Source organism: Hydra vulgaris, chromosome 09 (genome assembly GCF_038396675.1).
Source record: "Hydra vulgaris chromosome 09, alternate assembly HydraT2T_AEP".
Classification (NCBI taxonomy): Eukaryota; Metazoa; Cnidaria; class Hydrozoa; order Anthoathecata; family Hydridae; genus Hydra; species Hydra vulgaris.
In genome coordinates, this window is record NC_088928.1 from 40,275,001 (window position 1) to 40,291,871 (window position 16,871).

The following is a 16,871-nucleotide window of genomic DNA, read 5'->3' on the forward strand; positions in this document are numbered from 1 at the left end:
TTCTCTATAAATTGTTTATAATCATTTAAAAATATTACATTAAAAACATTAGTAAAAAAATAAGTTAAATAATTATTATATTAAATAAAAAGAATAAGATTGTTCTAAGAAATAAATTGTTACAAGGAAATATAATCTTTTTCAAATACCGAAATTTGTAATTTTAGTTAAATTAGTTTAAATGATTTTTTGACTTGGTTTAAAGTTAAATTTAATTTTAATGTACTTTAAAATATGCTAATGATGCAATTTAACTTTTAACTATATAAATGTCAAAGCTGTGTTGAAGTTACATTTATTAGTGTTACATGTTTTCGTTACACAATAAAATCTTAAGGCCTGTTTTAGCACTTTTGTGATACCTCCAAATTTATTTTAACTAATTTTTGAGAAATTTTTGAGAAATCAAAGTTATAAGAGTTTTAAAAATAATAATCATTTCAATAAAGATTATTTTTTTAGATTTTATTAAATGAAACTATGTTTTTTAATGTAATATAAAAAAGCTTTTTTTTAAGTGAATTTTTAATGGTTGTTTAAATAAATTACTTCTATTTATTTATTCTTACTATTCATCTAACAAATTTATTTTAAACAATATTTGTTAAGACGATGAAAAAGCTTTTTTATTAAACTTCAATTTTTTTGATTTCATGCAATAAAATTTACCAACAAAAAATACTTCTAATATATTTATTTTTTGGTAAGCCTACTGAACAATTTAAAAAGTAGATTATTTTTTAGCGTGTCTATTACTTGTCTCTTGAATACTATCTTGGAAGAAGTTTAACAAATATGATGACCAATTTAGGGATATTTAATGAATGTGATGAAGCTATGTATCAGGTAAAATTTTTATTAAAAAAAAAATTCAATATTTTGTTTATATGATTTTAATTGTTATTATATACTTATAACTTTAAATTGTTATTAGGCATAATTAATTAGTAAATTAATTATGCTTAATAACAAATTTGAAAACATCGTAAAATGTTTTGTATGTAATATATAATGGATATAAATCACATTGTGTCTTGGACTCTAACCTGGCGCTTACGATTTAATTACAAAAAGTGTCTTATCTTACGCTTTAACAAAAGCAAAAATCCTAACCACCAATACTATATCTTGACTCAGCAAGGGAAACAACTTCTTGATTCCTCGTACAGTGAAAGAAATCTTGGGATTTGCATTTCACACAAACTCAAATGGGATACACATGTTGAAATAATATCATCAAAAGCTAACTCTGTCCTCGGTCAACTAAAGAAATTATTTATTTATAAAAATGCACAAGTTTGGAAGAGGCTCTACACATCGCTGGTCAGACCTAACCTTGAGTATGCTGCTTCTGTGTGGAATTATCTTTCTGCACACAACGTTGAAAAACTTGAAAAAGTCCAAAACTGTGCCACCAAAGCAACTCCATCTCTCAAAGCGTTATCCAGTGAAGCCAGATTAGCACACCGTCATCTTACCTCACTAAATGAAAGACGCAATCGAGGTGATTTAATCTACAACTTCAAATTTATAAATAACTTAGAAAATATTTATTAGATTAACCCACAAATCGGCTATTCATCTGTGCGAATAACTAGAGAACACTCTCATCGTCAATACAAAGAGTTCTTTAATGCTTCTGACCTCAATAACAACATGCATGCTATTTCTACTAGACTCATTTTCTTCCGTAACAGAGTAGTAAACCGATGGAATTCAACGAGCTAAATGGTTGCTACCCCTTTCAAGCGATATTTTATTGTTCGCCGCAGCTTATCGTTGTTATTATTATTGTTAGTATATTTAGAGTAAATTATACTTTAATATGCTTACTTAATGTTTCTGTAATTTGAATGAAAAAACAACTCATTTTCATAAAAAAAGTTTGTTCAGTGACAAAAATTTGTTTTAATAAAAAGATAAATTAATAATTAGATAGATTAATAAAAAGATAAATTATTTTGATAAAAGGATGTGATTAGTTAAAACCGGTTAGGTTTTTCTCTTTAAATGTTAATATTTAACTCATTTCAATCATGTCTTAAACTTTTATTTTAAAGTTTTAATTAAATTAGTAACATAACATATATTTGATATTATTTAAAAATTTTATTAAGTTATAAATTTTATTTTCAATAACTTTAAACTTTTATTTTTAATGTTTTATACTCTTTGTATATATAATTGATGATATGTATGAATATGTTTGATATATATGTATGAATATACAATTTGATTTAAGTCAGATTTCTTTAATTGTGTGCTTTTTGAAATATAAAAAGTGCTTTTTTTTACTATTGGTTGTAGAATTTTATGTAATTTTTATATAAATAAAGAAAAACAACCTTCATGAGTAATGCTGTTAGTTTTTAACAGCATTACAATAAAGAGTTTTTTTTTTAAGTTTATTTTTTCTAAATTATATTTAAAAAAACAATCTTTTTTTAGCTTGGTTTGGAATTAGAAGAGCTAGAAAATCAAGAAGAAGATGCTGGTTTGGGAAATGGTGGTCTTGGGAGGTTGGCAGCATGCTTTATGGATTCAATGGCAACACTAGGAATACCTGCTTATGGATATGGATTAAGATATGACTATGGCTTATTTAAGCAAAAGATTTCTCATGGAGAACAGGTAAAAAATTTTAACATAAACAACTATATAAAATAGTTAAAAGTTCAAGTATGTGGGTTTGGTCAATATATAGGTGAATTATGATTTTATATTTATGAACAGTATTATATTTATGAGCGGTAATGTACTCGATGAGTCATCTATCCTTCATCTTCTAGGATAAACTCTTACTTCCTATCTTTCTTGGAAACCATATATCAAATCCATTGCAAAATTAACATCTGCTAAGGTTGCATCTCTTTATCAAGCTCAACACTTATCTTACTCCAGATTCTATTCTCTATCTCTATAAATCTCAGATCTGGCCTTGCATGGAATACAGGCTTGGACAGGAAGGCGTGCGATTTGGAGTGCGAATATGAACACGCAAATATTTGTTGTTTTTAAATCATTTTGAAAAATTGACCGCGGCTGTTAAGACTTTGTTTACATTTACATTAGTTTGTTTTCATTTTAAAAATGCGCCAAAAAACTTTTATCTTAACTTAAGAAACTTTTATCTTAAATAAATAAACTTAAACAAAATTTATTTTGAAAAAAGAAAAGAAATCTTCCTAGAAGAAAATAATGAAAAATAAAAAAAACTTAACTCAAACTAAAATAAAAAAAACCGAAAAAATACTTGACTAAAATAAATAATAAACTATAACGCTAAATTAAGTTTATAATTTTGTTTGGAACTTTTAAACTTTTATCGTTGCTAATGTTTTTATAATATTATACGAAACTCTTTTAAAAAAAGTAACAACTTACTTCTAACGATTGTTTAATAAATACGCGCATTTAACAAAAAAAGATTCTTAACAATTCTTCGTAGTAAAAACAAAAGAAAAAGTAACTAAATTGTTTCTTTTGTGAGAAATACGTCAACGAAAAACGTTAACATTTTCTATGAACGGCGTTTATAGAATAAATTATAGAATTAGTTTATAAGCGTTTATAATCATAAAATATGCATAACTTTATAAATTAAAAAAATAAATATATTATATAGGTATATTAATATATATGTATATATATTAAATATAAAATAATAAGTTAAATATAAAATAATCATGTAAGTTTTTTTTTAAGTTTCCTCATAGCTTAGATACTTTTTTTTTTGGCGCATTTTTAAAATGTAAACAAAGCATTTTAACAGCCGCGGTCAAGCTTTCAAAATGATTTAAAAATAAAAACTGTTTGTGTGGTCATACTATCGCGTGAAATCGCACGCCTTCCTGTCCAAGCCTGGAATACTGTTGCCATATCTGGGGCGGATCTTCTAATGATGCCCTTTCTCTTTTAGACAAGGTGCAAAAATGCGTTGTAAACATAGTTGGACCTGCTCTTGCAGCCAACCTTCAACCATTATCACATTGTCGTAATGTTGCTTCTCTTTCTCTTTTCTACAAATACTATAATGGGCACTGCTCTAAATAGCTAGCGTCTCTTGTGCCTTAAAATTCATTCTCCTGTTACTCATCATTCAATTAAGTCTCATCCTTTTACTGTGGCTGTTCCTAAATGCTCCATAAACTCTTATTCCTCTAGTTTTTTTCCTCGAACTGTTCTTTGGAATTTGCTTCCTTCATCTTGCTTTCCTGATTCATATAGTTTGCAATTTTTTAAGTTGTCTGTCAATCGTTATCTTGCTCTACAATCTTCATCTTTTCTCTTTCAGTAACTTCCAACTCTAATAGTGGTTGCTTGCAGCCTTGTTGGAAGCAAGGATGTTAAAAAAAAAAAAAGATTATATGATTGTGTGCAGTAAAAAATGATTATATTATTGTGTGCAGTTTAAAATTATTAATTTCAAATATTCTTCTATCTAGTTAATAATTCAATTGATTTTTTTATATAGGTATTAAATTATTTGATCATCATATAGTTGTTTGATAAGTTTTTAAAGTATACTCTCCTCCCTTAGGTCCAGGGAGCAACTACAGTTAGAGGCAAAAGGAAAGAGTTATTTTTGTTGTTTTTCTCTCAATTATTGTTATAGCTTTCAACAGTATAAATCTGAAACATGAAAGTTGCATGAAGAAGTAGGTTGAACGCAGTCTTTGCAAGGGTGTGGTGGGTTTGAACATTGTATCTCTAGGTTGTATAGTGAGTATACTATAACTACACATTTACTATGGTCATGACCATTTCCTTCTATGTCTATATTTAATTTTAAAACAAGTTTAGCATGTTAAACATAATTTTTAAAAGTTAACATCTTAGATATGTTTTTATAAAATTTAATTCAGTTGAAACATCTGGTATAGTATGTAAACTTATCCTTATAAATAACTTTATATTAATTTACAATATTTCTAAGGGTTATATATACCTTCGTTATTCAAGTAATATAAAAAACCGTTAAAAAAACAAACAAATAATAAAACTTCAATGTATTGTGTTCTTGCATCTTAAATAAGAAAAATAAGGTTTCCAAAATGATGATGTGACATAATCACCGTCGTCTTTATTCAAACCGCCTTCATTTGGAGAACACTGGTGAAACTGTATTTCCAAGGACTCTCTCACTTTTCTCTTAAAATAGTCTACCTCTACTTTAACCATGTTGTTTTTATTCCAGCCAAAGGCACCATGGCAATTTCTGGAATGCCCCGCTACGGCCGAATTTTTCCATTTTCCCTCAAAAGTTTGATTTTGATGTTGGCAAATGCGAGTTGAAATCTTGAGTTTTGTTTCACCTACATAGAACTTTCCACACGAACACTCCAGTTTGTAGACTCCTGGGTAAGAGTTGTTGGGAAGTCGAGGCTTGTTTTTTTGAGTTATTAATTGTTGAAGGTTTTTTGGTGGTTTAAAAACTAGAGTATAGCCTGCATTTTTAAATATCTTTTTAATTGATTACTTAATTTTGGTACCCATAGTAGAGAAATATAATTAGGTTCTAGTTTTTTGATGTTATTGTTGTTTTGTTGGTTATTTTGCTTATTGTTTTTTATTTTTTTTACAATGTTTTGAAGTTTTTTTTTATCATAATCATTTTCTATAAACATTTCTGTTAGAAACTTTAATTCATGATTTATGTGTTCTTTACTGCATTAGCAAGAGCTCTTTGGATAAAACCTTTAAATACACCATAAATTATTTTTGGATTGTGACAAGAATGCGGCTTTATTTGCACATTAGTTATTGCATCTTTGCGATAGATATTAAAAAGATATGTTCCGGATTTGTTATTGATAGATCAAGAAAATTTATTGTGTGTGAATCACTTTCTTTTTCAATTGTATATTTGATATTTGCGTGTTGATTATTTAACAAGTCAAGAAAACGTTCTTCTGCCTCATTAATAAAACGGGAATGGATATCATCTACATACCTTTTAAATGATTTTACACATATTGGTGGTGTAAGATATTGTGCCTGTGTTAGTGCTTTTTCTTCATAATGTTGCAGAAAACTCTCTGTCATTACTACCATTAATGATAAACCTATAAGACCGACATCTTTCAATGTGTGTATTTTGCTTTCATGTAAAAAATAACAGTTGGACAAACACAAATCTAAAAGTATTTTCATTTCTGAAAACGATAATTTTGAATTAAAGACAGGACTGTTACGGAGTTGTTCTAATAAAATATCGATTGATTCTTTAACTGGTATTGAAGGGTAAAGATTACCAATATTATAATAATATGTTGATATATCATTAATATCATAATAATATGTTGATAATAATATGTTGAACATATATTTTTTCAAAATCTGATTTAGTGTTTCAAAAAAACCAAACTTAAAATAAAATTTTATTTCTGTTTGATAGAAGATGACAAAACAAATCAATTAGACCACAATTTCCTGTCAGCCATTAAACATGTACAATGATGAATAATGCATATAGTCATAAAAATATATGCTCCATAAGTCTTGGTCAGAATAGTGAGCTATAGCTTGCACTTACACCTCTGCTCCCCTAATTTAGGGGAGCAGAGGTGTAAGTGTTAGCACAAGCAACTAGATAGGTTTGCACAAACAACTAGATACATAAAACCACTTTAAAAGTTTTATAATGCGAGTTATAAAATTTAGCATGAATGTTTATATATTTAATATATACAAAATTTTAAAATATATATATTTTTGTGTGTTTTTGTTCAAAGGGTAATTTATTTGATACTTGCCTAATCTGTAATTGAATCTTTATTTGATACTTGCCTAATCTGTAATTCCCTGGTAGTACCGCGCTCAACTTGTTTCTCCGCGCAGCGGCCTTGTTCGTCAAGGTTCGTGTTTCGGAGTTATAGAGTTGAGAGAGGGTTATAACCACAATTAAGTAGCCTCCTCGTATGTAGTGGCCTTCTCCGCCTTGGGGAGGTGAATTAACATTAAAAAAGAAAAAAAAAAAATTGTCTAAAGTATTTATAATTTTTTTTAATTTAAAGATTTTTTTAATAAGCACAGTAACGTTAGAGATTATTAAGTAAATTTTTTTAATACTTATATTGTAAATATAAAAAAAAGAAAAAAAATTTGTATAATAGTATCATAATTTAAAATAAATTATATCTGCATATTTTTTATGAAACTGTTATAAAGCAATAGCTTATGCAAATTAATTTTCTTGGCTTGTCAGCAAGTTTTTACTTTCTTTTTCTAGTTAGTAACTTGTTTGCCATGATTTAAAAGAAGATTTCTTGGCTTTTATGTTCATTTACTCTAATGCTCTTTTATCATTTTTGACATAATCGAGGTTTTCCGTCTACTTTTTTTGAAAAAGCTTTGGTTGATTCTATTTTTATATCTGATAGTTTCAATTAATTTACTGCATAAAGAATGTTGGCGTCTACAATTAATGTAATTTTAGTTAACATACAAACTGGCAAAACTCTCATTAAAAATTCAGAATTATTGTAGAGATTTTTAACCATGAACCAATGAAAGTACTGTAGTAACTAGCTTCTCAGATTAATTAACTGTTTTTCCAAAAATATTTCTACTTTGATATAATAATGTAACATCAGTGTAAAGTTCATCAACCAATAAAACAGTTTTTTTTTAAAACTTAATCATTTTGAGAATTCATTTTTGATGTTAAATGTTTCAAGGCTCAAACACTTGGTAATTTATAATCTCGGTACTGTTTCAGTTGCTTACCCCTATCATTTTATGATTGATTTCAATAGAGAATTTCATGCTGATTAAGAATCGTATAAAAACATTGACTTGAAAAAATTTGAAGAAAGCACTTTAATTTTGATGTTGAAATTTTAAAAATTACACTAAAAATGCTAATAATGGTTATTTTCTTTATACTCGAATACGATTAGATTCTTTTTCTTAGTCAACTTAAAAACAGCCTAGTTTTATTTAACACTTTAAAGAAAAACTATTTAAAGCAAAACCCTTTAGTTTCTAATTGATTCTGGCCCAAACCCTAACCCTGACCCTAACCATGTACATTTAATTGCGCCAATCCCTATTTGTCTTTCCTCAAATTTTCAAATCTATATTTTTATACATAAAAATATAGATCTATATATAATCATAATCAATCATAAAATAAAAGGGTTGGCAACTGAAACAGTGCCATAATCCTAATATTGATGCTAAGTGGGTAATAAAAATTAATGAGAATAAATGAATTCAGAAAACAAAAAAATATTGAGAAAAATGTACATTTCACGTGAAAACTCTTTTATAGCAAACTGTTAAACCAGCAAGTATTATATTTTAATTAGAATAATAGTTTTGTTAAAAGTATTTTATTAGTCCTAAATTCATTCTGTAACAGAATTTGTGTGTAAAACAACATTAAATGCTTCCCAGTGGACTCAACCGGCATTAAATAGTTCATGAAAGGATTTATTGTTAAACACCCACACACGAGTTTGTGAAATAACTCTTTCAGATGCACCAGTTTTTATAGTTATTTTGTTCTCAGACAAAAACTTTTTGTCAAAATGAAAAGGAAAGTTGTATTATTTTATGCATTCATTATTCAAGACCAATTCTTAGACATTCTTGACAAAAGCACCATCAAAAGTTCTTATAATTGCTTTAAAGTCTTCTTTGACAAAAGCATAGTAAAAAGAATTAGTTCCAGATTATTTAGTTTAGATTATGATCCATACATTTGTTTTTACAGTTGCTTTGTTAACTACAAGTTAAATTATAAAGTCATTAGAAAAAATGAATCTACTATATACTTCATCAAAAAACTATATAGTATTAAAAAAAAAACACTCATTCATACATCAAAAATCCATATAATCAGTTAGCACAGGTGTAAAGAAACTGTGATGGTGTGCTTTAAAATGGAAAACAGTTTTCAATACTTACTTGAGTTATGGGCAATGACAAAGCTGGCATTTCTTGAAACTTTAAGGAGGTACATAATTACTTTTAATGGGTTAAATTTTTAAAATATGTGCAAGTTATTTCCTATGGTGCAAAGTATTTATAAATTTTCATTTTAATGTGTTCAATGCACATTAGGAAGATGTTACTCGCCACAATTGCCTAAGATTACTATTTTTGTTTGCTTGTTGAAGTATTTGTATAAGCTTTTTAAGGTTTTTTTGTGAGCTGATTAGGACATTATTTACTAGCTAGACTTGTTATTTTAACTTTATAATGCAAACTTAAAAACAAATTTTATTTTAATAAAATTTGTTAATAAATAATAATAAATCATGGTTGTTTTTGTTTTTTTAAAAAAGAGAAATCAAGTTTTAGGAGAGATAGAGATTTAGAAATACTGCGTGTGTACTTGCTTTCTTTAACATTTCTCCTACCTTGTATGCTTCTTTATGCTTTTGAGTAACCCTCATCCCCCATACTTGCCCGCATACTTTATGGAAGAGCCCTTATATAATAATAAAAAAACTAATTTAGTCTTCTATCAAAAAATATGACCACTATCTGTAGCAACTTTTATGAAAAGTTTAATTTTGTGTTTTCTCTAGCAAACTGCGGATTTAAATCTGCAACTTTTTAATTACAACTGCTATTACATAAAATGGTTTCATTGGACTTTTTTAAGATTATTTAATTATCTTAGCAAGCATTGAAGAGTGTCATTTTGCCTGTCACTTTGTCCTAGAAATAAATCAATAGCAAAAATTTTTAAATACGTTAAACTTTTAAAATGATTTCAAAATTATCTACATATTAGCAAACCAAATCCAAACCAATGCCAAACCTGGTCAAGTAAACAAGATTCAAATCAAGTAGACAAGGAGACGTAAACTTTTTTGTTAAATCCTCTAATGTGGTGCTTTGTGACAAGACTGTTTGTTCTTCTTGAAGAGGTGTACATTGGGTTTTTAGATGTTTGAATTTTGACACTTAAAGGCATTGTGCAAACTCCAAACTTTTGTATATTCATGCTTATGTCAAATGAGGATGTTTTGCAAAGAATATTGGTGATTGGAGCTTGAAAACAAAAAACCCCTAATTTTTGAGCCTACCCAGCTCTTAGCATGCAAGCAACGAGTTTATAAAACATTTTCTCTACTATTTTTTATCTAAATTTATATTTATCAATAAATTTCAAATTTCATGCAATAATTTCTTAGCGTTCAGTTTTTATGACCATATAAAGTTTTAGCCCCCTCAAAATCCAGTGAACACCTCTATCTTGGAACACCTTATAAATTAAAAAATAAATTTCCTGGGTTCCAGAGATCTATAATCTTCATGGACTCCCAAGTCATGGACTCATGGTCCATCCCGAGTCCCCCATGGTCCCTCATATTCCCACTCCCATGTCCTGACTCATGGAATCCGGAGACTCTAGACTCCTGGCAAAAAATGGGACTATGGGACCCCAGACTTTGGACTCCGACTCCTCATCTCTGATTATTTCTAATTGCTTTAATTATAAATATTTTAGATTGAAATTCCTGATGATTGGTTACGATTCGGTAATCATTGGGAACATTCACGTGCTGAATATTCTCTTCCTGTTCATTTTTATGGTAAAGTAAGTTGTGATAAAGATGGTTTTCAATACACTTGGCATGACACAAAAGTTGTCAATGCTATTGCTTATGATATACCAGTGCCTGGTTATGGAAAGGATACAGTTTGTAACACAATGCGGTTTTGGTCTGCAAAATCGTCAAAAGATTTTGATTTGAATTACTGTATGTGTTATGAATTATTTAAGTTTGAATTTTTTATTTTTAATTCATATTTTTTAAAGTTTTTTATTAATTGCATAGTTGCACATGCTTTTGAATTGTTTTTTGGAATCAATTTATGATAATTTATGATTAGGCTATGTGTAACCTCTTATTATGTTTGGAGATAAATAAAATTTATTACTTATTTAGTTCAAAAAGGAGATTATATTGCTGCTGTCCTAGACAGAAATGAAGCAGAAAATATAACAAGAGTATTATATCCTAATGACAATGTACGTTTTTTTTTGTTTTGTTTTGTTTTTTAAGGTTTTTTCTTAAAAATTCAAAAATTAAAATTTTATAATATATTAAATTTAATGTAGTAATTTTATATTGTAAAAAATAATACATTTAGATCAATTATGTTATAAGAAAGGAACCTGTCTATTTTATTGAGTTTATTTTATTTTGGAATTTTAATTTTATACAGTTTCACAGCTAATTTGTAGCATTTTAATTTGTAAAAGTGTGAAATAAAAAATATATTACAAATATTTATGATCAATTAATGGTCTTTAAACAGGAAAAAGTAAACAACTGTTGTTTTATTTTGTACTTTTTAATTAAATTCTTTACACACATTTTTAGATTATTATTGTTTTTAGATGTTTGAAGGAAAAGAATTAAGGTTAAAACAAGAATACTTGATGGTTTCAGCAACGCTACAGGATATCATTCGTCGCTTTAAAAGGGCAGAGTGTGTTCATGCCTCAGAAATGAATTATGATATATCTATGTTTCCTGATAAAGTATGAAATTTTTCTAAATTTATTTGTTGGTATAAAATAGGTGAATATGTAAAAAAATAAGGAAAATAAGATATAATTTTATTGCTTTAAATTGACAGTGGATGTCATTGTTGTTTTGTCCACCATTATGTCATTTATTATTTATCATTTATTTCTATTTTTACTTTTAAATATATACATAATATATATAAAATATATAAAAATGACCTATATACAGGGTTCATGGCACTCAGGGAAAACCTGGAAAACCAAGGAAAAGTTTTTAAAATTTAGAAAATCAGGGAATACCTGGAAAAGTCAGGGAATTTTTCTTGAAAATCTTTAATATCAGGGAAAACTCAGGGAATATTTTTTATTTTAATATTTAGATTAAAGTTACTTTGCAGTATCCAGCTTTTGAAGCTTATTTAATATTAAAAGTTGCTCACTACAGTGGTTTTATAACATTTATAATATATAGTAGCTATATGTTTAGATAAATGGATTACTGTAGTAACTATATGTTTTGGAAACCAGGATTCAGTTGTGAAAGTTATATATCTTCAAAATAAACAGGGAAAAATATATACTTTCCACCGCACGAACTCAGGGAAAAAATACTTAAAAGTATAGAAAAATCAGGGAATTATCAGGGAAAACTCAGGGAAAATGGATTTTTAAAACTGCCATGAACCCTGTATATAGAGCTTTTTATTAGCATTTTTCTTTACGTAATATTGTCTAATTAATATATGTAAACTTCAAATTTTATTCTCTATTTATTAAATGATATATAATTTGTTTTGATTTCTAATAAATTAAGTGAATTTATCAAGATCAAAGGCTAAGCTGTTACATTTTTTGTTGTTTTAATCAGTTCTCTAGATAAATGAATTTCCACACCTTAAAAATTCGGTAATTTATTTCATTTTGTGAAATTAGAGTTCTTGATAAGAATTAAGTTTGGCATTTATTTTCACTTTTCAAGCATTTATTTTAGTAAATTTTTATTCTTATTTTACTTTGTTTGAAAACCATCATAAAGACTGTAACTTTTAACCTTTAAATTTTTTTTTAGCCTTCAGTTTAAGCCTCTACTTTTTTTTAAATATTACTGCAACGCTCTCCAAGCCTTAAAACTTTAAAACATGAACTTTGATAAATAATGCAGCACAAAGAAAACTCTGAATTACTTGTTTAAAACACATTCTGTATTAAAAAAAATATTCAAGTCAATTAAGTTTGCGTTTTTGCGGTAATTAAAAATGTTTTATTTACAATTAATTTAATTATTTTGGCTTTAAGGCAACACAGAAATGTTGGACAAATGTCAAAGTAAATAAAAGTGACATAATTTGTTGTCAAAAGAATAATTTTATAAAAATTCAAACGTTTTTTTATTAATTTTATATAAATTTATTATAATTTTAAGTAATGAGCATATTGCATGTATTTGTAATTTAAACTTTACAACAGTGTGCCGTTTTTTTAATTCTTTAATTCCAACTAGGCTGCAAGCTGCCGCTATTACAGTTGGTAAATGGCACAAGAGACGCTAGCTCTTTCGAGTAAGAAAAACGTCTAATGTCTAATGCTTTATCACAAAGTTTGATATATATATTTATATATACATATATATATATATATATATATATATATATATATATATATATATATATATATATATATATATATATATATATCGCTCCTTTATGTTGAGCACTCTCTAATATCTTCAGTTATGTTAAATAATTACAGTTATGGAAAATCATTATTTCAACTATTCATTAAAGAATGTACCATTACCATCTAAAAAACAATACTTAATTTGCCTAACGGAGAAAGTCAAGTCACTAATAAAGCAAATGAGATGGAAAGCTTTGATGTACGAAAATAATCTTAATCAAGAGCCTGCCTATAATTTTGATCTCAAGTTGAGAAAATCTCCACTGCAACATCCCGATTTAGTAAGTTTTGAAAACGATTTAATTAAGTTAATTAAAAACATTTTATTATCTACAAATCAAAACAATTTTCAAAAGCAATTGCAAACTGACATAGTAAAAATAAAATCTTCAAGTAATGTTTTTGCTGATAAATCAAGAAACCTGTATGAGCTAGATAAACCTTCGTAATCAACTTTATACTGAAAATATTACTAAAACCTTTAAAAAATTTAATATCACACAATATAACATCATTAACACAGATGCTAAAATCATAGCAAAAGACTTGGGCATAGATGATAGACTAGAGTGTCTAGCCATGAATACAGCATTCATTACTTTAAAAGCAGGGATGCGGAGTCCCAAAAAGGACTCCGGATTTGAAAGTCACAAAAAGACTACTTTATCCTAGTTTTTGGTATCCAGGAGCTCTAAAAATATAAATAAGTTTATGGACTACTAATAGTAAAAAAGTGAAGACTTTTAGGTTGAGGAACAATTATTTTTTGAGCCCGGAGTCCTTAAGTATAATAGCGGCAAGGACTCCGGTACTCCAGGACTCCGGGCTTAAAAACAATAAGTTTCAAGTCTTTAAATCTCATGAATTTTTTTCTTGTCGCATATCATAAGTCAACAAACATGTTTAGAGCTTCTGGACACTACAGACTTGGAAAAAGTAGAGATATAAAGCCGGAGTCTTTTTGGGACTCTGCATCCCTGCTTAAAAAATTATAAGGATAATTTCCCCAACTATACACAGTGCCGATTAATAAATCCAACTAAACCTGAACTCAAAAAAGTAAGTAAAATTTTATTAGATGACATCAATAGTAAAGTTAGGAATGCTACCATTGTACTCCAATGGCACAGCACAAACAACGTCATAAAATGGTTCAATCCATACCACGGCCTACTTAATAACAGGCCTGAAAGACGCGCAAAAAAAAAAAAAAACTGTAGGCGGATATTTTGTAAACAAATATGTCGATTTAAACAATTTTGTAAACAAATAAGTTGAGTTAAAATTTAAAATTCGCTACACTAGCTGCTAAATTGCTTGTTTTCAAATTTTGAGAGCTGTTTATTTTAAAAACCTTTTACAATAAGATAACATTTTTTAATCGATTACTAAAAAAAACAACACTTTTCTTTAATAATATCTTTTCAAATTTCACAAACCCTACAACTTCACAAAACATATTTTACATACATTTACATTTCTGCTCCGCAATGATCATTTTTGTGACAATTTAAGTACTTTTAAAGCTGGTTCTTTTGTCGATCGAGGTGAGTAAAGCTTGCTATAGTTGTTAAATAATATGTTAGATAGTATTTTTCCATGAAACTTATCTATGTTTTCAAATCCATAAAATTCTGCTACCATCATTGTTATATTTATAAAACTTGTCCTACAAACTGATGACATGATGTGATGAAAAAATACATAGCAATAAATCACCCATTGACACATATTGTCTCCAGGTATCTTCAAGCCTCCTCTGTTGATTTCTTTAGTAAATTCTCCAAATTCGTTGTAATAGAACTGCGTATCATATTCATCTACATCATTTCTACTGATGTATCCTGCAATATAAACTAAAGCCATTTTTACAGACTTAGACAAGGCTAACTCCATATTTGAAAGATTATGAAACACATTGAAGGTATTGTCATCATTTAGCAAAAATCCACATTTCAAACAAGCATGTTCACAACATGTTTGAATTCCATCAAAATCTGTGTTTAAATCAAGGAGAAGCTTTGTTTTCTTAATGTTTACTTTTTGTAAAACTTGTTGAACATTAATAAAATATGTTCCACCAGAACCTTGACGTAGCTTACTGAACATTTTTTCAATGGGATCACTAGAAAAATTTCCTAGACATACATATTCGTGTGAAGTGCTGAGGAGATGCTTAGTTAACTCAACCAGTCCTCTACTCGTGTATGCAAGAGCAAGAGCAGTATCTTTGGTAAGTTGTTTTACTCTTTGTCCTTGTTTTTTAGGAACCATTTTTTCAAACATACTTGCTATATCAAGTAAAAAATCTAATCGTTGATCGTTAGGGTTATCAAAGACAGCCCTTTTTAAGTCTTTAGTTTTAACGTCTTCGAACTGACTTTTTACATTTAGGATTTTGAAAAAGTCTACAATTTTTTCTATAAAATCAACAGTTCCACCTGAATCCTGAATTTCTGGATGAATTTTTAATGCAGTTAACGTTTCAACACAAAAAATCTTAAGACATAAAGCAACATTCTGTCGTTCTATAGGTTTTGGACAGATAGAAATTTCATTAAGCTTTGATAGTTTCACAATAGAATTATTTTCTAACTCAACCAGCTTCTTCAAGTCAACCCACTTTGCAGTTTTTTCAAGGCCGCAGTCAGAATACTTTAACTCTTGCATTTTTTCAGTTAACCAATTGTTTCTGATAGATTTGATTAGATGTACATAATCATAGAGCAAAAAAATGTTTTCAGTTGTGCGCCATGGAGAAATCAAATTGAATTTTTTAAAGAATGATTGATTTACTTTATTATTATCACATAAAATTGCAACAGTAATGCCATTACATGAACGAATCAAATTTAACATATTTACAACTTGTTCATATTGAAAATCAGCACTTAAACGATACACTGGCAGTGCTTTGTACAAAAACCTCTTTCCTCCTAATAATGAGCAAATCATAAAACTCAAAACAGTGGTTGCAAAATGTTCTGGATTATTTACTGCTTTTCCAAATAAGTTACCTCCTTGATACGTTAGTTGTGGTTTTACATAAACTTCATCGATTATAATAATTACATTTTTTTGACGAGGATCTTCTAGTTGCATAAAATATTTGTTGAGGAAATCAAAATCCTCTAGCTTACTAACCTTAGATATAAGTTTACCAAGTGTTACAATACTTGGCATTTCATAGTCATCTCTAATACGACTGTAAAGAGATCTTGAAATTGAAAAATACTCAAAAGCCCTACTTAGAATTTCTGGAGAATATTTTTTATTACCAACAAATGTTAATGCATGCATGCTAACAACTTGTTGTAGGATAATGTTTTTTTTATGATCCATTTCAACGGAATGTAAATATCTAATAGCTTCTAAAATTTGTAAGAAAGATGTAATTTTATGTATTCGATTACTGCACAGTGGTATAATAGAGCATCTAGATCCAAAATGAAAACCTTCAAATCGCATATCAATTTTAACTTTTAAAAGAAACTGTGGAATAGCAGAGGTATCAATATAATCCTTACTTTGGATTATTAAACCATCATCCACTGTAAAAGATGTTACTGGAAATGGAATAACTTCTTTGCTTACTTTTAGGCAAAGATCATCAAAACAACTAATTTCATACAAATCCAAGTGAGCTGAAATTTCATCAGGTTTCATGTTACGCGTAGATGGTAGTGATTTTGTTGTT

The 16,871-nt window shown here is 27.9% G+C and overlaps 1 protein-coding gene across 1 annotated transcript in view; it reads left to right on the top strand.

Annotated features, from left to right (window-relative positions):
• Positions 1–16,871, top strand: part of LOC100214432 (glycogen phosphorylase) — a 45,647-nt gene that overhangs the window by 4,055 nt on the left and 24,721 nt on the right. Inside the window, exons 2-6 of the mRNA XM_065805695.1 lie at positions 745–846; positions 2,449–2,631; positions 10,469–10,721; positions 10,911–10,993; positions 11,366–11,509. Of these exons, the coding sequence (XP_065661767.1) occupies positions 745–846; positions 2,449–2,631; positions 10,469–10,721; positions 10,911–10,993; positions 11,366–11,509 (765 nt within the window). The remainder of the gene's footprint in view (positions 1–744; positions 847–2,448; positions 2,632–10,468; positions 10,722–10,910; positions 10,994–11,365; positions 11,510–16,871) is intronic.